We start from the raw sequence: 23,957 nt of genomic DNA, 5'->3' as shown, positions 1-23,957 counted from the left end.
TGACGTCTTGCGATGACGTCGCCCATTCCCTCTCCTAACCTTCCCCTTCTACGTTATCATTAAAAAAGCGTTAAAGTCGTGCGCAAAAGCTGTGACATCGAGCAGTTAAAGAGTGTGTGCCTGAAGGGCTGCGGTGGTGCGGGAATCGGAGACATGTGTACGGCGCCAACCACACCATTACGGGCACTCAGATGGAATATCAATTGTTGTGCTGCTGCTGCTGCCGTTGCTGGTCACACGGTACTTTGCGTCCGCACGACAGCGCGGTGTAACATAAATCTTATTAATTATCGCACTCACTCACACTTACACTCTCTCATTCTCACTCGTTCTCTCTGTTTTGTTCCAGGTACGCTGGTGTTGCTCTGGCGGCGAGGATCGAATGTGCTAACCGCCTCGCAGCTGATGGTAACGCGAGACGAGCGGATACGGCTTGTCAACGGCTACAATCTGGAAATCTCCGAGCTGGAACCGCAGGATGCCGGTGACTACGTCTGTCAGATCAGCGACAAGGTCAACAAGGACCAGGTGCACACGGTGGAAATTCTCGGTAAGTTTGCTGACAGTGCCCGGTGGCCACCGTGGCCACGCAGCCGCGGTTATTTATGGCCACCGAAAAAGGAAAACAAACCGGGAGAAGCAGACAAAAAGACGAAGACGGAGGAGCTGGTGGTGGTAATTGGAGTGGGTAAAGGGGGGAGTGGTCTGCTCAATCCCCACACCCAACTAAACTGCCCGAATCCGCGATGCGTAAGACGATAGCGAGCGAGCGGTCCTGGAACTAGTTGCCTTGCCTTTGGCTTTGCGGGAAATTCCTAGGAATCGGTGCTAGGCCCTGGGTGTGGTATAGGCCTCCAACCACCCTCCCTCCAGCCCCTTCACCTTCCTAGGGATAAAGTTATATCGTTTACGGTGTTCCAAACTTGCGCTGCGCTTGATTGAATTTCAACGACGACGACCACCACGACGAAGACGACGACGCACATGCGAGCGCTGGTGATTGTTGTTGGTTTTTACTTACTCTGTATGTGTGTGGGCATGTATGTGTGTCGGGTAATAAGTGTTGTTGGTATGGATGAAAAGGAAAAGAAAACTTATTAAGTTGCTACTAACCGACAGAAGCTTCTCGGTTGTAGTCGATTCGAGTGCTCCTCGCAGCAGCTAATTGAAGGATGGCCAAGTGGACGACGGCTGCTGCTCCATCGTCCGTTGAGTGTAGTTTAACGAGTACGAAACTAGTTCTCATTAGCGGCCTGTTATTGACGTGGCTTGTTACCTTAGAACTCCGATGAACGTGGTGAAAGGCCTGATGCAAACAGGAGGCGCACTACACTAGCAGCAGTTGCAACTGATTTCAAGCAACAGCACCGTCCTGTGTGTGCTTGCAAATGTTTATGCTACTTTTATGCTTCCTTGCTCGATCAAAGCAGGGGTTTCGTAACAAACGAACCACTGGCGCTTATGTAACGCAGCAACAGCAGCGTCCTGGAGTCCTAGTATGCAGAGTAAGGTCATGGATCCCTCAGTGCGTCTTCGATTCTCGTTCCATTCCTCACTTTTCCCCTATTGAACCGAATTGATCACGAAAAAGCCACGGCTAGAGGAGCAGAAACCATCGACATGACGACACGTTGAACGGTGTAGTGATGGCAACGCAGAAAAGTAAAAAGAAAACCAACGATTGCCAAGCTAATGCCCGTAGTCGGTTGGTGCGTTGGATTATTTGGCTACAGACGGATGGCAAACGGATGATCTGCTCGGAGGTGCGACGATGTAACATATTTACTTTACCTCCAGCCAGTAGTGCCAGCAAACCGGTCTCATTTCGTTTCTTCGCTTCACTGACGCGCTTCACCAGCATCATCATTGCGCCGTTGGTTCCTCACCTTCCTCGGTGTGGCGGTCCCGATCGATCCGGACAGCACAGAGTCTGCATAGAGTCCGCATAAGCGTTGCTGCTGCTGCTGCTGCTGCTGCCGGTGCTACTGTTGCTTTCATCCGTAATGATGATGAGATGAACTCGCTGCCCTGGTCTCGGTCGCCTCTTCGTCCTTCCCCTTCACAACCTGCCATTCACCACCATTCCGAAAGGACAATCATTGCGCATCAAATTCTTTTCCTGCCGGCGCAAAAACCGTCGACTTTCGTTGAATAAACACATGCACGCCGACGAAAAGAGAGAGAGAGATCGAACAGGGGTGGTACGGAAGGGGAGACGAGACGAGATGGATGGAAACAGAATTGGCCATATCAAACGGCAGCCAGTCAACCTGCCAACCAGACCAAACCATCCGTCTCAAGGTGGCGGTCGGTAAGCATCTCACAGGTTGTCAGTGGAAATAGGATACCGCTGGGCTGAAGGTAGATGAACTGTTGGCGTTCTCTGTGCCGGTGGCGTCATCATCCGCATATGTCCTCAATTCGATGGTGAAAGGTGATTGGACTGAAGGAACGCAAACGCGAGCACAGAAGGGCACACCCCGCCCCACCCTGGGGTTCGGTTCGGTTTCGGTTCCGTTTCCGCTATCTTCATTACCATCGTAACCACCGTCGGGCATGGCGGGCATCACAGAACGCTCGAGGCCCCTTGACGGGCCAACCAGCATCAAATGACTTTTCCATCGGGCCAGGAAGTCGACGGAGACCATGGGGGTCGGCGTGCGAGAACTTCATATTTGCAAAGTTCATTGAAATCCCAATCCCTCGTCCTCCACCCGGAGAGGGGGGGGGGGGGTTGGGGGCATAAAAGCGGTTGGTCGCCGGTCTGGGCATCCGGATAAAATATAATTTTGCATCCCAGGCCCACCAGGTCGGTCGGTTGGTGAATGATTCCGGTTTATATTTGGTCCGCGGAATCCCCCGGAGACACGGTCTCGCTGCTGTCACGGGACCAAGCCGTTTAGAATCGCTTTTTCGCCACATTTCGTCCCGGTGTATGTTCGTGCATGTGTGTGCGTGCGTTCCGTCGCTTCAGTCTGGTCTACGGATGGCTGCGAGCCCAGTTACCATTCGAGGTCGAGTCAATGAACGATGCTGCGCGCTGTGCGAACGGTCGCTTCCCATCGCTCCCTAAAGGGATGCGAGCAGTGCGAAAGGACGGCCGGTGCAAAGCAAACACGGATTTCAATGAACCACTCGCCTCACCTTCCTTCTCCCTTCTCCGCCGAGGGAAGGAAGAGCCAAACGTTCATCAAGCCCACATGCCCGACGGCATTCAAAGGATTTTTGCAATTTGTGGCCATCCTGGACAACGTGCCGCACGGGCAACATCATTTGCCAACCGAGCAGGACCAAGCAGGCAGGCACACCATCGCAGCGCGCCTATCTCATATTGAAATAGCTCGAATTCTAAGCATTCCGGCCAGTTCCTGGGTCCCGCTACGTTCGCTAGCAGCTGGAGCTGGAACTGGAACTGGATCTGGAATGTATTTCTATTTATTAAACCGAGCGTGTAAACCGTGAGCATTCCACTCGTCGCCCAGGTAGTGGCGCATGCCAGGGTGGAATGTATGTATCAGCAATCCGCCCCGCCATCGCTTCCCTTGTGGTACTCCAATCGACATCAAATCAGCGCGCGCGCGCAACACTCGGTTTGAATGTTCTCCGGGAGCACTAGTTGTTGTTGTTGTAGCACGCACCCTTGCAATCAATGTTTGCCCCACGGTTCCCCGGGTAAAACTGTAACCCGGAACACCGGAACGGCCCTCCGGGGGGGTGCAGAGCATGCAGAGGGAACTCCGGGTGCCCTCCCACTGTGCCGGAAGGGAACAGCTTTTCACTGGGATTAAAAAAGTTTCAATTGATTTATTATGCTTTCCTTCCCACTAACCCCCATTCGCCCACCCCTTGCTTTCAACCCCTTGATTTTTTTTCTTTCACCCTGTTCAATTCCAAAAAGTGCGCCCTCTGAAAGGTGTCCTGGCCTGGATGCGCACTTTCGTCTGAAGAGCGTTTCAATAAGTCAGTTTCTCTCGCTGCATCCCCCCCGGGGCAGCGCACCCGGTTGACTGCCATGATGTAATGCTAGCAACACGCAGCAGATGAACAACCCGCCCCCAAAAAACGGGGGCAAAAACGGGGTGAAACTATTTTCTGGCAGGCAGCAAAAACCGGCATCCACCGAACCCGGGTAAGAACCTTTTCGCTGCGCTTCGAGTACTCGACTGTCGTCGTCCTCGTCGTCGACTCCACCGGGAGGCTTTTTTTTTTTTGTAAAAGTTCTCACTTTAATGCAGTTTCCTGAAATGTGTAGTGGCACGTGGCACGGGGGGGTGGGCTGCACAAATATATATTAATAATATTGAGCAGCAGGGCAGGGAGCAGGTGCGGCAACAGGACAATATTGCATGGGAGCAACAAAACAGAGGGGAAAAAAAGAACAGCAGGGCACCGGGAGGCAGGGCAACGCTGCATGCAATCAGCGTCAACACGTGCACGGTAATTTTGTGTGATTGGGTGGGGTAGGGGTGGTGAGGAGAGGAGTATATTTGCATTCCGCTCGCTAGGGCCCAATCCAATCACCTGATGAGCAAGCGTTATTTATTAATTTTTAATTAACATGCGTAAAATTGAATAAATGCCCCCCCTCCCCCCTGCACTCGTCCTTACTCCCTTACTAACACCCTTGAAGGTCGCCTGAAAACAAGCGAAGCATCGGTGCGACCAGTCATTGTGTCACCACATCGTGCTGATGAGCTATTTTTACATTTAATTGTGCAGCGAAGCCGAGAAAAACCATCGAAATGAAATTCATTTAATGCTACCCACCGACTCCCCTCGATGCCTCTCTCTCTCTCTCTCTCTCTCTCCGTCTACCATTTCCGAGCTAGCTGTCATGGCAGCTCCGGGAAAGGTCACGAGAAAGATTTATGTCTTGCAACACCCCCCCCCCCCTTCACCCATGCTCTGTCCAAACTTTGTTCGCATACGCCTACATCTATGTTTTGTTCGATGGCTGGCACTGGGTGGGTGGTGGTGGTGGTGGTGGTGGTTGGTGGGTGGTAATCACACAAATTATGGTCCAAACACACCGACATAATCGTTCGCGGTTATCGTCAAACACCCACTAGTTGTACTGGTAGTAGTGTACGGGAAAAGTTTTCCCTCTCTACCTCCTCCCCTTTTTTAGGGGGGGGGGGGGGCGATTCTCTCTTAGCTTCACTTGTGTGAGCTCTTCAAGTAAAAAACACAATCAGTAAAATGGATTGCTAGCGCTCGCCGCGCACGATAGAACCTTCGGAGTGTGCTTGAAGGGTGAGCAAAGGAGCACGGGGATGAGCACGCTGTACAAAAGAGCCCCTGCGCCTCATTTGTTCGCTCTACCCCCTCCCGCCCCCCCCCCCCCCTCCCATGTTCCCAATCGTCCACAGAACGACCACAAAGTTGTTGGATCATGGTGGTCGGATCAAGCGAACGGGGAAGGACGGAAACGCCACGGAATTAGATATGAAGCTAATCCTTTTTCTGTTGTCCCACAAATTGCTCTGCCACCTCCAAGTGCACCACCACAACACCATGCTGCCATGCACGTTTGTTTCGTTTGCTGGGCCAGGGGGGTGGCGGCACATTCCGTGGAGGAAAATTCAGTGGAATTTGAAAGCAACCATGCGCCTCCATCGTCCCAGTGACCATGCGCCTCCATCGGTAACGATGGCCTACGGTTTTGGAGGCTATCAGGGACCCTCCCCTAGCTCCCCTGTCCGGTGCAGCAAACGTACCATTCATACCAGCACCAACTGTAAGCCTCGCACACGGACGATTGACAGAGAAAAACCATCGCACCATCCCGGTACTGAGCGCACTGGCCGCCCTGGCGTTGATATTAAATGTTTTGTGCTATTTACACCCGGAGAGAATGAAAGAAATTGAACGTTTCTTGTGGCCTGTGGCACCGGTGGCAGGCTGTCGCCTGTTCGCTCAGAACGTTCCATTTTCCACGCACGGAGGTTGGTGGGGATCGAGTATCGTGTACGCGACCACAGCACACAGGCAGGCGGCCCCTTGGGGACACATACAGTAGCTCGGTGACGTGTACGACGACCACGACGTGCCACACCGGGCACCGGGTATAGTTTGCTCCGTCAACTAACCCCCCCAAAGAACCTCCAAAACTGCAGCTCCGGATGAACTTCGATGCACAGTTTGCCCGAGCTTCGGCTACCGTCTTCGGTCTCGTCCGTCAAAAGAAGACGAGGAATGCAATGAAAACTCCATTTTGTTGTAGCAGGAGAAGGGTTTTTTGCTTGCCCTTTCGGAGCTCGAAATCATCTTGCAATTGCCCGGTCGGTAGTGTGCGCGTCGTAGGAACAGTTTTCCATAACGTTTATGCCAAGGGCTCAAAGAGGGGGCTTGGAGGCTTCCCTCGAAACCCTCATCTGTTGCAGCGAACTTCGCGAGCGAAGCAGTGACGAGATTGAAGCGTTTCATAATTTATCAACCGTTCCAAGACCGAACCGAGACGGGAGCTTGCCATGGACTTGCGGCACCAGCTGGTCCATCGGTACATCCTTCATCCATCTCGTGAGGCGCATCGTACGAGAGCGTGAGGGTTCGAGGAAAACCACCGAAAAGTTGGCCATTACTCACGGAGCACGAAGCGCCGCAGCGACAGATCGCGCGAAGGGAAAAGTAGGAAAATTGTCTTCCCTTTTCCCACATCACTCGGTCCACACCTGTCCCAACCGCTATCCGATCGATGCCTCACGGGAAGTCGCGATATTGATACATCGGCTGCAGCCGGTCGGTCGGACTGCACGCTGCACGCTGCTTTGTTGTCACACCAACCGTTCCACCGCGCAAGCTTCGATCCACTATCGAGGATCGCTCTATTCTTCTGACTACCCTTCCCCCCGAGGCACAAAACCGGAAGACACGAGCTGTGGCTTGACGCATACACTCCGATACACGAGCAGCTGAGGATAAAGTGCAGAATGGCGTCGATGGTACAAATTGTAAGTTACTGCTTCTCGTGCAGTTTAGTGTTTTTTTTTTTTGAGAGGTGGGTGGGATTTTATGTTTTCCTACTTCACCGGAACCGCCGTTCCATGCTGCTGCAGCATGTGGAACAGAGCACCACACTCTGATGCGCTAAACCAAAGAACAAATCTGTTAAAAGTACCACCACACTGGACCGAGGTGCGTTCACTTTTCGCTCCTTTTCTCTGTCTTGAGCCTTGAGTTTATGTACGTGTGACTGTGTGTATGTGTGTCTTTGTTGTCCGATTTATAAGCCAACCGGCCAGCAAGTTCTGGGGCAACCGCAAGCCCAAAAAGGAAGTAATGAGCGAATGGCCACGAGCGCACCACGTACCAACCAAGCCTCACGGGTGTCCGTGTGCACAGTGACATAAACATATACAGCGTGTGCCGTGGGCCACACTGGCCAGCCACAAACGGCCAACAGCAGCAGCATAAGTCGGAAAAGTTTTGACCAACCCACTGCTGACCCCGATGGCCAGCCTGTGGAGCGACGGTGGGGCACGGGGTCGTGGTGCACTGCAAACCCCCGCCCCCTCCCTCTACCCCCTCTCGAGGGAACCATTACTCCCGTACCATCCGGAAGTGGTCCGGTGGAGCGAGCGGAAATGAAAAGTACATGTGTAAAATGGTGTGGTACATAATTCATAATTCACCACCATTCCTCTCTCCATTCTCTCTCTTCGCTCTCTCTCTCTCTCTCTTCGCCATCACCACCGAAGGACTAATCTCGAGAATAGTTTTGAGGCCGCAGGCCGTTGGTCTGTTCTGGTTGCTGGAGACGACGTGAAAAAGGGAAGAAAACCCAGCTCAGAACCAAGTTGGTTTCTGCTCGATCGAGCGGACGAGCTAGCGCGCCCGCTGGACATCGCGTGAGCACCACGTATGTCTGTGCCCCCGGGGTTCGCCATCCCTTTCACTCGCCCCAGAAGACCGAAATCTTGGTCACTTTTGTCGGCCGTGTGGTTTCGTTTCGGTTTGGATTTGAAAGGGGATGGGGGCGTTGAGGCTCTTCAATTGAATGTTGTTTCGTGGCCGCTAGCGTGCCCTCCGGTTCCACAAAGCCGAACCCCCATCTTCGGAGTTGGCACCGGTCCAGCAACCACCGGGAACGGGGCTCGGTCGGATGTGGTCAGCGGATGGTGGTCCAGTTAGGAGGAGTTGGGTTTTGTTGGCAAATGTTGGATTGCAACCTGCGAGCGAGAAACCACGTACGACGGTTGCACTCGAGCATGTAAGCAACGAAGCCATGTGCAGCCAGTGCGCCGCCAGCATTGGCACTGGCACCACCGGTAAATGAAGCGGAAGTTTATTAATAAGCCCTTTTTCTGATTGCCTTCTGTCAGTGGAAAGGGAACAAACTTTGGGAGCCAAGGAATGAGGTGATTATTGGAAACTTTCCACTGCATCCGCCGAGCCGCACCGAGGGCCAGAAAAGAGGGCGAGAAGTTTGTTTGTTGGAGAAAGATTTAAAAGATTGACCCAACGGTGGAGAAGGGAAGCAACCGATGGAAGAAAGTTGATCCGGTTTGATGGTGATTGTGAGATGAGTTTGTTTTGGAAAAAAGTTTCCAGTTTAGAGCAGATTGCGAGGTTTGAGGGTTGAGCTCTTCGCCGAGGCGAGCATAATTTACGTTGCGCCGAAATTCAGAGTTCGATCAATCGGATCGGATCGGAGCAAATTGTTCCAGCAAGCGCACAGATTTCGCTGACACGGCACGGCACGGCTGAGTTTCATCATCAAATTTGATTCGCTTTGCTACGCTAGCATCACATCGAACATTATCGACTCTCCGGCGGATTCACCAATTATTAGTTTTAGCATCCAACTCCACCCTGGCGCACGGAATCACGCCCCATTCGTGGTAAGGCCCCGCGGCCGTACCCCAGCGAGCAACGAAATGGCAACTGTCTGCTCGCTCGATTTCTGGTGCTGCTGCTGCTCTTCTCAGAGACAGTTTGCCGGCGAGGCGCACCATTATAATAGCAAACGATATTAGTTTTAATAAAATTTTATGCAAATATTTCCGCTGAATTTATGCTCGCGAACCCGTCGCGGCAGATCGCGGTGCGCCAGTTGCGTCCTACGTGCAGTGTCCTCGCTAGAACCCATTGAAACCACTCGTTGTGTGTTCGAGTGTGTACTTTGCCTATAACGAGTAAATGATAGCTTCCACCACCACCAGCACCACCATGACGACGACTTGCATCTCCCGGTAACCACAGGGCATCCGCTCGCCTTCCCACTCCCGTCTCTCCGCTCCATCGAACTACCTCAATTACCTCCCATGGTGCCACCACACGCCAGATGGTCCGCCATTGTCTTCACCATCCGGGACGATACTCGTACGATAGTTTCGAGCTTTCCGCGCGGGTAGGCGGTGGAGAGTGTGCGACTTCACAAACTTTACCACCATGAGACCACGAAAAAGACGCCCAGCCACGGCACAACGACTGGTAGATTGAGTAGAAGCCTCGCTGGTCGCTTGGTATCGTCTCGTCGCTTCTGCTGCAACTCCGCACAAGGCTTCACATGGGATGGCTGCCGTACCAGTGGGTGGGGGGGGGGGGGGGGGGGCGACTAATAATTTCTAAATTGCTTTATGGTGGCAGGCAACCCCTCTTCCGGAAGGAAGGTCGAGCACAGAAAGAGAGAGAGAGAGAGAGCAAAATGAATTGGAACTAGATTTGAAAATGTTCCATCGTAACGTCGTCGTCGTTGTCGTCGTCATGCATCGTCGTATCCGCTCTGGCGAGTTGGAGGATCCCATTGTCACATAAATCTCTCGTCCTCCCACCCTCACCTGGCATGTCAGCTTAAATGCGAGGTTCGCTCTAGCACTCTCGTCCCTTTTTTATGGGAAGCAATTATGAGGCGATAGATCATGGAATGCGTGATGCTTGCGCTCGCGAGATAACCGATAACGAACCGGTTCGCCATTTCGGAGGATGATGTCTTATACACGATCGTGCCAGTGTCATCTCTTCAGCTGGCGTACTGCGTGTGAGTACAGAACAGTAAATCACTGAAAAGACACAGCCTGAGCCGAAGCAAAGAAGCATTACCGGCATTAAACACTTTACAGAGAGACAAAACTGATTTCTTCCAAAAAACACCAATTATTTAAAACAATGTATCATATTTACCCCACAAAAAAAAACAAAGTGGGCAACTGGACGCCTGTATGAGTGGGCTGCAAATGGAAAGAGAAAAATGGAAACTAAATCCTGCCCCTACCACCGCCTAATCGCCAGCTTCTCTCGGTATTACCTTCACTGAACCATCTCTTTGCGGGCTGGGCGCTCCGAACCGGAAAAGGAAAACAAAACAAAAAAAAACACCCGGAAAATCCTCCTTCACCACTGGTTAAAAACCCAAAACAAGGACGGTTCTCACGGATCATGACACCGATGGGACCCACACCAACCTCTGAACACACACGAGAGACGCTGCTAGTAATCTGCGATCATCTGGCTCCAGTTGCCAGCTAGCTAGCTAGCGATGGAGACAACACCTTGGAGAGTTCAGAGTGTTTTGAGGAAAGGGCTAGAGAAGGGAAGAGAGTGGGGCATTATGATCCACATAATCCTTTCGTGTTTTGATTTTATGGCCACCAGTCATTAAACTATTATCACTTCTCGCTCTCCGGCGCTGGGTGTGGTGGTGCCCAGGTGTGAGATGTGCCCGGTTGCGCTGCGAAAAGGAGGCTGCTACTCACTGCGACCTGTAGACGATTAAATGCTCACCGATAAGAACGCTCAACTGTCTCCTCCAGACCACCAGCATCACTGCTAGCAGCGACCGAGACGAAGCCCCGAAGTGAGAAGTCCCCGTGGTCCCGTTTTATGACATTTTCCCTAACCCCCCCCCCCCCCCCGCCCCGGGTTGGAAGGTTAGGTTTAAGGGTGGTACTATTAGTTGACTGGAATCGTTTATCAGGCAAACACATACACACCCAAAGACACACACTATAGCACGAGCTTTTGACACGCTCTTCTCGCAACTGCTTTAAAGCGTTCCCTGCACACTCGCGGAGGAAAATTACAAAATTTTCCCACCAAAAGGCGAACACTGGTGTGAGGTCCACGGGGGGTGGCCAGTCCGGGAGTAGGGGAGGCTGGCGGTTGCCGGTTTTGCTGTTTGATATTTACCGATAATCTTCTGCCTCAACCCACCATAGAGTGGGCTCTGCTCCCTGAGATTGCGGCTCCAAGCACCAAGCTCTTCCAAATCTGTCTATCATCATCGCTGGCACACCACCCCACACACCGTAATGACGGATGCGCGGTGATCACCAGCGGGTCGCACCATCGCCGTCGGAGTCGCGGTTCGATGTGCTGCGAATAGGAAAATCAGATTTTATGTAATCCACCGAGCGCGAGTGGGCTGGTTTCGAGGAGGGGATGTGTCTACCCTTATCGACCCCCCATTGAGGGAGGATTGCGAGGAAGACGCCATCGGTATAATCCGTTGAGTGACGCCACTCCCGGACTTACTTACCATGTTAATTGCTTTGCGTTGTTGGAAAATATTTTGCTTTCCTTCCTCCAACGCCCCACCGGGCTGAGGGGGATTATGTCACGATTCGAACGAGTGGAAAGCTCAGTCAAGTGTTGGAAAGTAGAAGAACCGATGCTGCAGCTTGTACACGAAGACGTTCGTACACTCACCATTAGCGCCATTAACTCGCGCCGAGCGCCACGGTAGCGGTACCAAGTGCCTTGCTATTCAGCTTCCCAGCTACTCTACTGGTGGCTGCAGCACTCCACACTGCTGCACAATGGCCGCACCCGGCCGAATACGAATTTGATGCAGCTGCAACCCGGTGCCGCTTCCACTTAACAACATTAACACGCTCTCACTCCCGTCGCGTTCTCTGGTTCTCTGGTTCTAACGCCCTGGTGCACCCATGGGCCCTCTAGTTTATGGAGGTTTTTCAAATCTGCAATCCTCGTGCAATTGCTCGTGGTGGTGGTGGTGATGGTGCCGAGGTTGTTGAATGCCGTTGCGCACTGCTTCGCCATTGCTTCCCCATTAATTGTGGTTCGCTCGCTCTGCTGCTGCTCCTGGTGCACTGGTGTGCTTGGCGATTACAATTGGCCCCTCATCAACGGGGGGGACAGGGGAGGCAGTAGCACATGGTAGCGGTGGCAGCATCGGTTTGTTGTTCCACCGTGGTGCTCTGCCAGTAATGCTTATGCTACGGATCGGCGCATTTGCCGCAAATCCCGGCGGTGCAGACATCCGATTGCCAACCAGGGGTGTTGTGGGTGTTTCGTGTCGGTTGATCGACGACCAGAAGAGTGGGAATGTAACGGGAGCACCCTGCGGTCCTCAGACCCTGGTCTTCGTTGTTTCTTCACAAACCCTTCCGATGAGTCTCCTCCCGTGATGGCAATCATAGCGCTGGGTTGCGTTCAGCGCAATAAGCTGAACATAACCGCGCCGGCATCTCGATCGCATTGCCCGGACCCGGACCTCGAAACATCCTTTTCAACCCCTCTTCCCTTATGAACCCAAAGACCGCTCATCCGCTAAGCAGTGCAGCAATGTCTGCCAGTGAAAGCCAGCTCCATATAATTTGATGGCGGTGCCACCTCTCTCTCTTGTGCGTTCTCTTGTTCTCTCTCTCTCTCTCTCTCTCTCTCTCTTTTTGTCTCTCGATTTTCTTAGCAGCTTTTCGCACCACCAGTTTTCGGCGGTTTTGGCAAACGATTCATTTCGTCCTCGCATCAGCTGGCTCTCTCTCGCTTTCTCTCTCTCTCTCTGTGTTGCTCTCTCTTCCCTATTCTGTCACCACCACCCAGGTCATGCGACTGCCAGCAATAAAAAGCATAAAACATTGTGAGTGCGACTGTTTATTACTGGCCATTATCACTATCGTCTAACGCTTCAAGGTTCACGGGAATACCCTTGCCCGGGGGGGGAGGGGGTTCCGACCGACACTTTGCCAGCTGTTGTCGCACTCGCCCTGGAGTCCGGGACAACGGTGGGCCGTAGAGGACACGGGGTCTCATTCACTGTCTCCCGTAGCAGATGTACGCAGTACCAAGCACACAATGGCGACAGGATAGGTTTTTGGCGCTCGAGAGCTTGAGAGGGGAGAGCTGTTACGAGCCTTCAGGAGGGCACCACTTTTCCCTCCCTGGTGTCTCATGTACATATCATTCGATCTGTATTGCCAACACTCGCTCGTCCTCTCGCTCTCGCACTCTCTGTATGTGCTTTAAGCTTCGCTACCATTTCTCTTTCATTTGTCATCATCCGGCGTACGCTAGAGCTGCTCGGTTGCCCGGGATCCGATTTTATGGTGCCGATGAAACAGGAGGAAAGCAACCGCTGGTAGTGGTGGTGATGGTGGCTCCCGAGGCTCCTTTCGCTTCTAAATACATAATATACTGCCATTCGCATAACAAATGAGGGCGAATGCGGGTCAACGGGTCCGGTCGCTTAATCCACGAACGAAATGTTGACCGAACCGTCCAAAAGGAGGACGGACCCGGGGTGGCATGAAGGGATAAGCGTTTAAATCAAAACCATTGTCCTAGGTTCATTTCACATAAACAAGGATTTCATATTTACTACTGGTGCTGGCACTAAGTAAGACGTATCGTTGCGGCCTTCGTTCGTGATCCCGATTCCAAGTCTACCTTTTTGTGTTTTTTTTTTTTTGGTAAGCAACTCATCCCTCGATTGACATTCGACGAGTCCAGACTCTCTCAAGATGGCACCCGGAAGCCCATAGTGTGCTTTAAGCACTCAGCACCTGTAGGAAAATATCATCCCCGGCCACAGAAAAGTCGCAATAAAATCCATATTATGCTCCATTGGCTCGAGCTCGTGTCACGGTCGTCGGATGTTGGAATCGTATTAATCCATTTGTGGTAACGACACACGACGACAACGACAACGATGACACACGACGACAACACTACTCAACATCAGCAAATATTGTCGCCTCGCTACCAGAAAAGGGAGGAACGCGGTCCACCACCCGGTCTTTGCACGATCCGCCATCCTGAGGCCTGTTGTCCTGGGTCCTCCGCAGCATAATTACGATGGCTTTTATGGTCACCAGGCCGGGTGCTGTTGCACCATAAATACCCCCGCGGACACTCCCCGGAAAAATGTGTTGTTTCCTATCCTTGGGCCACTCAAGAAAAGTGACCCTCTCTCGCTGTCGAGCTCACTCGTCATCACAAAATGTTCTCACAGACGACACGAAAACGAACACGCGCTCGTACCGCTCGTACGCTTGCAAATAAGTGGCCAACAGTCCGTGTTTGAAGGTGATGTAAGTGGTAGCCAAGTGGATGTTCGACGACGACGAGGCTGTCACTAAAGCAGCAAGGATCACGAGCATGATTATCGCCCGGCTGTCCTCACGGGTGCGCTCGGAACGACACACAATAAAGGCTTCGGCTCGATCCATTGTTTTCACGCGTTTGGTGCGACAGCAGGACGGCCGGCTAGTCGTGCGGTGCTCGTTTATGCGCCACTCACGCACCCCATTCGATGTCCCATTTTTATTCGATGGTGGCGGTGCGGTGTGACGCCCTTCATTTTATGACACTTGATTCAGCATCATCGCCTGTCGCGTGCTTGTCTCATCGCCATCATCATCGCTGGTGGTCGCTGATGGTTGCGATTGACGGTTGGGCACTGGATCAATGAGAAATAACGTCAATAAATGATACTTCAAGCGACCAACGGGCCAGTGTGTCGGTCGATGCGTGAAAGTAAAACCATTTTTCATAAAACCATATCGATATGCCACACACAGAGAGAGAGATCGAGATCTCCAGAAGAGAACGCCAAACAATGTTGCTACTGTGAACACACTTCACGCTTGGAGAGTGTATATATTGCATCAATATTTATGTGTGTACATTTCATGGAGATGGAAATCGTGGCCATGCACCGACGGCGGCCTTTACTTCAATCAATTATTCGTAATACCGAGCATGTCGTTATGCAATGGATGCAAGGGAACGCAAGGGAAATGATATCATTTTCATGTCGCTTTTTATGATTCCACCGGCTGGCTTGTGCAGCAGAGAGCATCGGTGGTCGGTGAAACGACATGTGAAAACTGTAAAACATAACTTGTTGTTTGCCTCGATTCCGGTGCGAGTCGTGCTTGCATTCCTGTGGCTGCACTACTGCGGCTATAAATCGATGCGATGCGGAATGGTGGATCACGGTTTTTCTCGTTTTCTTGGGGCCTTTTTTTATGTTACCAGTATTCTGGATTCAATTTCTGTCATTTTCCGGGATTCAAGTACCTTCAATGGCATTTATGTTAAATCGCATTTCATTCGCTGGCACTGGGATGTAAAATATTTACACAACAGTATACCTGACAGGAGCGGAAGATACTGCTGTAGCAGGTACTACTATTTCGGATTCTGTCTACCAGGAAATGGAAAATATTAAAATATTCCCAAAAACACCGGTGGTACCGGATCCGGTTGAATTTTGGAGTAGCTCGCGTGAGCGGCCATTCACCATCCTGGGTTCACTAAAATGGCCAGCATTGTGGCCGGATGCTGTAATTTCGCGGAAAATATAGCTCACGGAATGGTCATCGGAGCAGCAACAGAAAAAAACGCACGTCATGAAAGGGAAAAAAACAAACCTCGAGGGTGGTGCCGCACGTGCCAAGGAGAAAGCGAATCAACGACAGCGACGCGCGATCTCGGCCAACCATCACCACTGGCACGTACCGAGCACAAATCTAGATTACCGACAATCGTCAAGCCGCTTAAGCCGATCCCGGGAATCACGGAAAGGTTGACACTCTTTGGCGAACCGGCGGCTTTTCTTTTCTTTCTTTTTATGCCGCATGGGTTAAAGGGAATCGTCAGTGCGTAGTGGAGGGGGAGAAACAATTCTTACGCATCCGCCTCGCGGAAAGTCCCCGAGTAAGGCGGGAATCCCCATGGGAAGGTGCCACAAATCCAAAGCAACGCCGGTGGTGCGGTATCATCGAGGGAATTGTCGTGGTCGTCCGGAAAGGAGGACACTCTGAGAACACGTGTTTTGAATAAATCAACATCTCGTTGGTCATGGCGTGGTGTGGAACAAGCGGAGCAACAAATGAAGGGTGGCGAGGAGACCAACCAGTCACCGGTTCCCGCGCACGCACTGGCCTGCGAAGGCCACCTGAGCAACGGAAGAGATGGAGGGTAATTTTTTATCCAAAAATAATAAAACAAAAACAACCGACTGGCCGTGCGTGCGTGCGTGCGTTCATGACGTAATGGATGGCACCGGTAGAGGGATATTCACTCCACCGAGCACCCTTGGCACCTGGCCGCTTAATGGTGAGCAATTTCATTCATTTCTCCACTTCCCCAAAAATCAATCTGCGCTCCGTCCGCATGGATTATGTGATGGATCCAACATGAACCTTGGAAAGACCTGATTAACCCTGTTCGGCACTGGGAACCCTTCGTAAAGCTTCATCCAAAAAGGGATACCCTGAACCGGCCCGAAAGGCCTCGTCTGACACTCCATCCCGTCTAATCGCATGCATGATGTACTGACCAACCTCGCCCCCGGTGGGGCTGTGAGGTGTTTGCTGGCCCCACAGAGAAGTGAATTAATGGCCGTGACAATGGGCATCAGCTGGACCCGGCTCAGGAGCGTGCGTTCAATCGAGCCGCACGAGACTCCGAGCATTATCGACGTAAATTAGTTTAATGGATTTCTGACAGGTCCCTTCCGGGGGTTTTAACCCTCCACCACCACCACCACCACCAGGTGTATATAGGCCCACTGGGACGCCCGCGGAATGCCCCACATTAACTATTCATCTCAATTTAGAGCACAGGAGAGTGACCGAACCTGGCGTACTGTGTCGGTGCGTACGCCAGGCCAGGCGCTCCACGGAGAACCGAAGGCAGACTTTATGATGATGAGGTGTCCATTTTGGAGCGCAAAAGGGGGGGGGGGGGGGGTTAGGAATTGTACTAAAATTTAGGATAAGTACGAAAAGCTTTTAACCGTATTTATAGGAAACGGATTAAACGGCCCCGGGGCTGACTGGCTGGCTGGCTGGCTGGCCGGACGCAGCATTTAGTGACCGAAAGTGGAATCTGTTGGGGAAGGGGAACCGGCTCAGGCAGCGGTCAGTGGTCGCTTCAGAATAACAAATGAGTGATGGTTTATCATTTTTTTTTTTTGGGCCTGGGCAGAGGGACCACTCCAGAGCAATTCATCCACACTCTTTCCAGACTCCAGACTGTTGACGCACTTGTTTCTAAGCATTTTTCACTCCCTCTCTCTTACTACACAGTTCCACCGAGTGTCCGAGCAATCCCACCGACCGGACAGGTGACAGCTCGCAAGGGTGGCGCCGTCACGCTGGAATGTAAAGCGTCCGGTAATCCGGTTCCATCCATCTACTGGACCAAACGCGTAAGTATAGGGCTGCCCATCGCCTCTCTCTCGGAAATGTCCTTCATAAGTCTTGTTTTCTTCTTCCTCCTCCGCACAGACCGGTATGGGTAAATCGGCGTCCAAGATTGGCGAAGGTCCGGTCCTGTCACTGGAGCGCGTCGAACGGCAGCAGGCCGGCGTGTATCAGTGTACCGCGGACAACAGTGTCGGCGATCCGGTCACCGTGGACATGCGGCTCGATGTTTTATGTAAGTACCACTCCGGTCTTCTTCTTCGTTGTGCCGTCATCTGCTGGACGGGGGGAGGGGGGCATAATTTGAAGTTATATGACCTTAATGCTTCACTCCATCTGCGCGAGTCCTGGGCGCATAAATCAGGCTGCCAGCCAGCCAGCCAGCCAGGCGAGCCGGCCAGACGACCCATTCCATTCCTTCTGCATCCTTTCGGAGGTTCGGTCCACGGCCCATGGGCGTTTGGTCCGACGACGACCGTCGACGAACGCAACGAAACGAAGCGGAAGCTGGTTTAATAACCATCTTAAGCTGAAATAAAGTATCACATTATTATTTTGGCATTTTTGCTGCTTGCTGGTCTCGGTCGGTGCCACGGTCGCCTTAACACGCTGGTCTCGCACTCACTGACGACCGACGCGATAAAGGGCTCCGCGAGAACATTGTTAGAAAAGAACGCCGAGCCGCCATGGAACGCGACAGCGAGCGGAAACGGGAGCGTATACATTAAAATATATTATTCTGGAATGTTTTCTTTTTTTATTTCGTTCCGGAGTTCCCAGTACCATGCCATGCTCTCAAGTAGACGAGGCCAGCAGGACCTTACGATCGAGCATAATTGGATGTAGGAGGATCGGGAAAGGGGTTTCTCATCGCGATGCACCACATTGCAGGCAGCCATATCGCGCGGTGGTAGCGGCGCGCTGATCCATCCTTCGGTTCTGGCCGTGGTGCGCACATTCGGTCGTTCGTTGCTGGGTTCCTACTTTGGTTTTGCCGTTTTTTTTTTCGTTTCGTTTGGTTTCGGATGTTATTCGAGCGAAGAGGAAAACAATTTCATCTGCGATAAACTTTTAACCCAGAAACCACCACAACCCACCGTCACCACCATGCGTTCGCTAATGTGTGTGCACCAACGTAGCCGCCAGGTTTCAATTGGTTGCAGGAACAGTACCGTGGCTGTGGAGCCAGCAAAACGAACTCGAGATCGAGAGAAGGAAAGTAGCGGAAGGAGAGAGGGCACTACACGCCAGCTGTGGTTGTTAGAGCTGTTTGAGCTCCGGTATTCCAGCTTCTCCAGCGGGGTCAGCGCATTAATAAAGTCGCGTGGTATATGTTTGTTTTTTTGTTTTTTGTTTTGTAGCCGCCACTTTCGTTAAGTGCATTCACGATTTAAGTTTTTATTTTTAAACTCTGCCTTTCATACTTTGCTTTCGATTGTTAATTGAAACTGTTTTAAGTTTACTAGAAAGAGGGAGCATGAGAGGTTAAGAGGTTCCGACAAGGAATGAGGTTTGTTTTCCTTTTAAATGTAAGTTTAATTTAATTAGCGAAGCGTTTAAGAATCACTTTTGATGGCATTAGGCATGAATTAATTGTTTGTTGTAAGTAAAAGTTTATGATGTTTATGAACTGACAGATTCTGAGACTTTCTAGCGTCGAAACTACAATATCCTGGAACTATCTGGAAATTTAGCTTATGAGTATCAGAGAAAACTAGCTTTCCATTACCATTTTGCTTGCGATTTTCGTCATTTTTCTTCCCTTTTCCCCATAACTTTATTTTCCAAAACAAAATTTGTTTGCTCAAATTGACAAATAAGGACACAGAGGAAATTACCTACAACTCGCGCATCTGTCCGATAATATCGTTAAGAAGCTACGGGAACTTTCCATACATTTCTCCTAATAATCTCATTACCAAAAAGAAAAGAATTTCTGAACGAATAAGGAAAAAGAATGGTTTATAGCAGAACGTAGTTTCGATCTACGGACCTCTGGGTTATGGGCCCAGCACGCTTCCACTGCGCCACTCTGCTTGGATACCAAAGGGGATGATAGTAATAGTTTTGGGAGGGGTCAAACAAATAAATATTATGTACTACAGATTACAAACATTTTTACTAAGTTGAGTTTTTTTGTAGATTTTATAACCATTTACAAAATGGAATAGCTTAGAAGCTTACTTCAAACGAAAATACTCGAGAAAAAACTGTTTCTATAGAACCACAAGCATTAAATTCTACCGAATCCCAACCATTCAATATCGTTTCTTTCTCTCGAGCACATTTAACGTTTTAATTTCCAATAACATTGCATACTTCCTAACATAAGCACACGCCACATGCGTTACTGCTGCTTCGTTTTCATGTAAACAGCATATCGAGCTACTACGTGCACCAGGCACAGGATGGTTTGAAGCGCACAATGCGGCCATCGGCCAGCAAATAATTTATCACTGCCATCATTTAAGCTGCCATGTCACTAGAACATCTAGAGCGTTCTAAACCGTTGGTGCAACCTGGTTGAAGACCTGGCCTAATTAAATTTCCCTTCACTCACAACCAGTACAACGGTGACACTCGAACTCGGTTGATCGGATTAGACAATCGACTAGGCCAGCCAACCGATCCGATGGCCGAGTGGTTCCTAAAATATTCAGTTCCTGCAATACCAACCCCGCACTCCGTATCCTCACTCGATGGCCAGCGTTAGTCGAACCGTGCGTGAGGGAGAGAGAGAAAATTGTTTTAAAAAATGTCCCTCTGCCGAACGAGAACCGTAAGTGGCTTAGTTGCAGCATTGGCCAAACACTACGTCGACGATTGGCGCGCGGATTGAAATTTTTATCAGCTCCCAAACCACGCCACGGGGCTCCAGCTTCCAATCGCGAGCTCTTGAGGCCAGAGGCTATCGGTCGGAGAATGCCATATCACTTATTCATCTCCAGAGCTACCACCACACTCCAACCTACCGCAGAGTATCGCGGCGTACAAGGCGTGACTCCAACATCATTCGCGACTGTTTGTGCCTCTCTCTCTCTCTCTCTCTCTCTCTCTCTCTCTCTCTCTCTCTCTCTCTCTCTCTCTCTCTCTCTCTCTCTCTCTCTCTCTCTCTCTCTCTCGCTCTCCCTCTCCCTCTCTCTCTGTCCCCTCCCTTATGTAGCCTTCCATACGCACATTCCCGGAGGCGGCGACCATCCACTGGAGTGAAATAATCGGCTTCAACCTTGAGCGAAATCGTAAATAATCCAACCCCGTTGCCCGGAACGTTGCGTCCAGGCTCCGATATCATCGAGCAGCGCGGTCAGGATAGAGCAGCGCTTTCAATCGGTAATCGCTTCAGCACAATTGGACCCCAAGGAATGCGTTCCGGGATTTGCTCCCGAACTCGATACGATCACCACCGGACGCCACCGGTGCAAGTGGTGCATGCATGGCTGGCTGGCTGGCTCGCTGGCTAACCGGCTACGCGGGTTGTGTTGCATTGAAAATCATTGACCGTTCGTGGAACGATAAATTCAAATAACAATTAACCATTATGCGAAGATGAGGCCTCCAGTGTGCATTCAGTAACGCACAGGCTCAATTGGCTGATAAACCGATAACCTAATTAAGCACTTAAACGCTGATTTCTCATCCCGCGTTTCTGCCATTATTGCGCCGATTGCTTTCGATAGAAGGTTGGAATGTTCGCTGTTTAGCTGTTTGTTTGTTTATTTGTTGCGCTGGTTGTGGAAATGGTACGACAAACTCCCCAGCGCCACCGAAACGAAAGCTGGTCGCTTAAAGAACGGCTACAGCTCGAGAGGATCCCTTCCCCCCTCAGGGAGGGGAATTCAATCAAACCTCGCGTCACCATTTGACGGTACCGCCAAAGCGTTGAATTTCATCTGCAACCATCATTGCATATGCATTGCCACACCGCTCATTTCCGGTCAGATTGGTGGTTTCGAAATCGAAAGAATGTTTAAATAAAATCGATTCCCACCACTAACAACCCCACATACACACAGGCGCACGCGCGCACCCCATTAAATGGAGAGTATTTTAAATCAAAACTCAACTACTCACCCGGCAGCAATCGGGTTAGCAATACATTTGTATTCCACCATCCCGCCCGTTGGCTCCATCGTCGTGAGGCTGCAGTGGGTGCACCAACCAGCAGTGAGGGATGATGTGGTATCCGTTGCTGCTAAGAGCTCATTTTCCCGGCCGGTTTTTTGTGCCATTTTCAACCCGCTTCCTAGTTAATCTTTGCTTCCACCCTCCCAAAAAAGCGACGGTGCATTGAAAGGGATTTAAATACATCATTCCCTCACCATCACCACCACCACCACTAACGTGTGCCAGGTGCGCCCCGTCGCTGTGAGCATAATGATGCATTTAATAAAATATTATGCAGCGCCCACACACCATAATGAAGGTCGCTACCGTTGGTACTGGTTGCAGAAAGGCAGAAAGGGAGGGTTGAGGGGGTTGGTGTTGGTTGTGAAAATCATAAATCGTGATGGCGTGTGTGTTCGAGCTGGTTGGCCTGAACGTACGGTGTGCTGTCCATCACCGGAATCGCTCTTGATTAAAACCAGTATTTCCATTCCCGGGTAACCAGCTAGGCTCACCCCCTCCCGATTGCCCGATTTATTGACCTTCGTTACAGTTTCATTTTACAGTTTTCTTTTTCCCTTTATTTTTTTGGTGAGAAATGGAGCAGGGAACGGGAGTTCGAGAGGACCGACCGAGAACTGCATCAAAAGCGTTGAAAGCTGATTGATTGATTTTAATGTTGCCCTTGCCTCAGCAGCACCGTCGTTGACCACCGTTTTCCCCTTTCTCTCTCTCTCGTTCCATTCCAGATCCGCCCGATATCAGCGTGGAAAAATCGTGGATTCATTCCGGGGAAGGTTTCGAGGCACAACTGGAATGTATCGTGCATGCCGATCCGCAACCAACGGTAAGTCTAACGCTCTCCCTCTCTCCCTGTCTCTCTTTCTTGCGTTTCTTCTCTACAATCCTAGCTAAAGCTGTAACGAACAGAAATTGGAAAAGTTGTTCGACTACAGACGCCAACAGCATCATGTTGCCACGGTCTCAAGGCTGTGCACTAAGGGCGCACTATGACGACCACCCCCTGTCTGCGAAGGGAGTGAGGGAGGTTTTTTGGCAATTTTTAGTGTAGTGTAGGAGTGGTGGTGGGATGCTCTGCGATTTAATGAAATCAGTCACGTAGCATTTATCAAATTAGAATTAGGTTTGCTGGAAGACCCGAGGCACCGAGGCGACGGTGGTTGTGAGGGCAACAAGTGAATTTAAATTCACCAACCCTCCCGTTCCCCCACCAACCTACGACTGCTGGCTCCATTTGGTCCTTCTTGGAACATTAACCTCCGGGAGCAGAAGAGCGGACCGTGAACCAAACGTGCACGCCATGTGCATGATTCATTGAAATTCATCACCAATCGAGCACCAATTCTGCTTCGATTCCATTTCCATTACCCTCTAGTCCCACACTAGCGCGAGCATTTAGTTTTTCGGCACCACCTTGGCGCTCCCGGTGCTGGACTGCTGGACGCTTTCATTTGCGAAATGGAGACGCCCAATTCGAACGCTACTCGTAGCGCACTCTTCAACTATTCTGAGCACTAAAGAGCGGCTGCGGGAGTGGGGATGTGTTTTCATTGCGGACGCAAGCGCACTTTTGGGGCAAAACAAAATGAAATGCGGGCGTTCCTCCTCCTCCTCTAGGGATCGTCCTGCTGCTAGGCGCGCCAGCTGGAAACACTTTCCACCAAAGAGCACGTCAGGTGAGCGGATATATGCTTAAACCGGCATCTTCCGCTCGGTTGGAGACAAAACGGTCTGCTGGAGTGTGTGTTTCTAGGCAGAACGAAGGAACCAACCGGTAGACCACCTGCCTGACCGACTCGGCCTGGTCCAACCGACGAGCAGCAGCAGCAGCAGCAGCAGCTTACGGTTGGATGGGCTCGATCATCATCATCTTTGAATGATGAAACCGGAAACCACCTTCTCCGCACTGCACCACCACCTTACGATTGGCCACTCGGGGTGAATGTGAAGCGAATTCCAGCTGCGAGAGTGAATTGAATGAGAATGGACCACTTTATTTCGACGATTGCTTCACACCGGCACCGGTTGCCGCCTCGTTCTCGTCCACTCGCCCAAGAGATTCGTCCTCCTCGGTCGGGTCAGGCCAGACCTGGACTCGGCTGGATAATGCTGGAGTGTTGTTTTCTTCTTCTTTCATTTTTTCGTTTTTTTTTTGGCTTATTTACCCCACTCTGGAGGTCCGTTGTTCTCCCGGTGGCAGAACCGTGGTGGTACCGGAACGATAAGCCAAGCCAAAGCGAGAACTAGAAACTGTATCTGGCGTGGTGTAGGCCATTTTTTGGTATGTCGGTCACGGTGATGGTGGTGAAGGCGAAGAGGGCCCCCGGGGGGATGAGAAACACTCACTTTTGCCTACCTTAACACGAGCAACAGCCAGGGATGTAATCAAACTCTGCTTTCCCCTGGCCAGTTCCGTTCGATTGGCCGCACACAGCAGCA

At 51.2% G+C, this 23,957-nt stretch overlaps 1 protein-coding gene and 1 non-coding gene across 2 annotated transcripts in view; one reads left to right on the top strand and one right to left on the bottom strand.

Annotated features, from left to right (window-relative positions):
- The window catches only part of LOC126570475 (basement membrane-specific heparan sulfate proteoglycan core protein), a 217,016-nt gene that overhangs the window by 170,255 nt on the left and 22,804 nt on the right, over positions 1–23,957 (top strand). The window contains exons 4-7 of the mRNA XM_050228253.1: positions 350–550; positions 17,277–17,398; positions 17,478–17,628; positions 22,247–22,344. Coding sequence (XP_050084210.1) covers positions 350–550; positions 17,277–17,398; positions 17,478–17,628; positions 22,247–22,344 — 572 coding nt within the window. The remainder of the gene's footprint in view (positions 1–349; positions 551–17,276; positions 17,399–17,477; positions 17,629–22,246; positions 22,345–23,957) is intronic.
- Trnam-cau (transfer RNA methionine (anticodon CAU)) lies at positions 19,359–19,430 on the bottom strand. Its single transcript has one exon. It is a non-coding gene; the product is annotated as a tRNA-Met (tRNA).

This window comes from Anopheles aquasalis, chromosome 2 (assembly GCF_943734665.1).
Source record: "Anopheles aquasalis chromosome 2, idAnoAquaMG_Q_19, whole genome shotgun sequence".
Lineage (NCBI taxonomy): Eukaryota > Metazoa > Arthropoda > Insecta > Diptera > Culicidae > Anopheles > Anopheles aquasalis.
The sequence above is the reverse complement of the archived record's forward strand: the minus strand, read 5'-3'. Positions and strand labels throughout refer to the sequence as shown.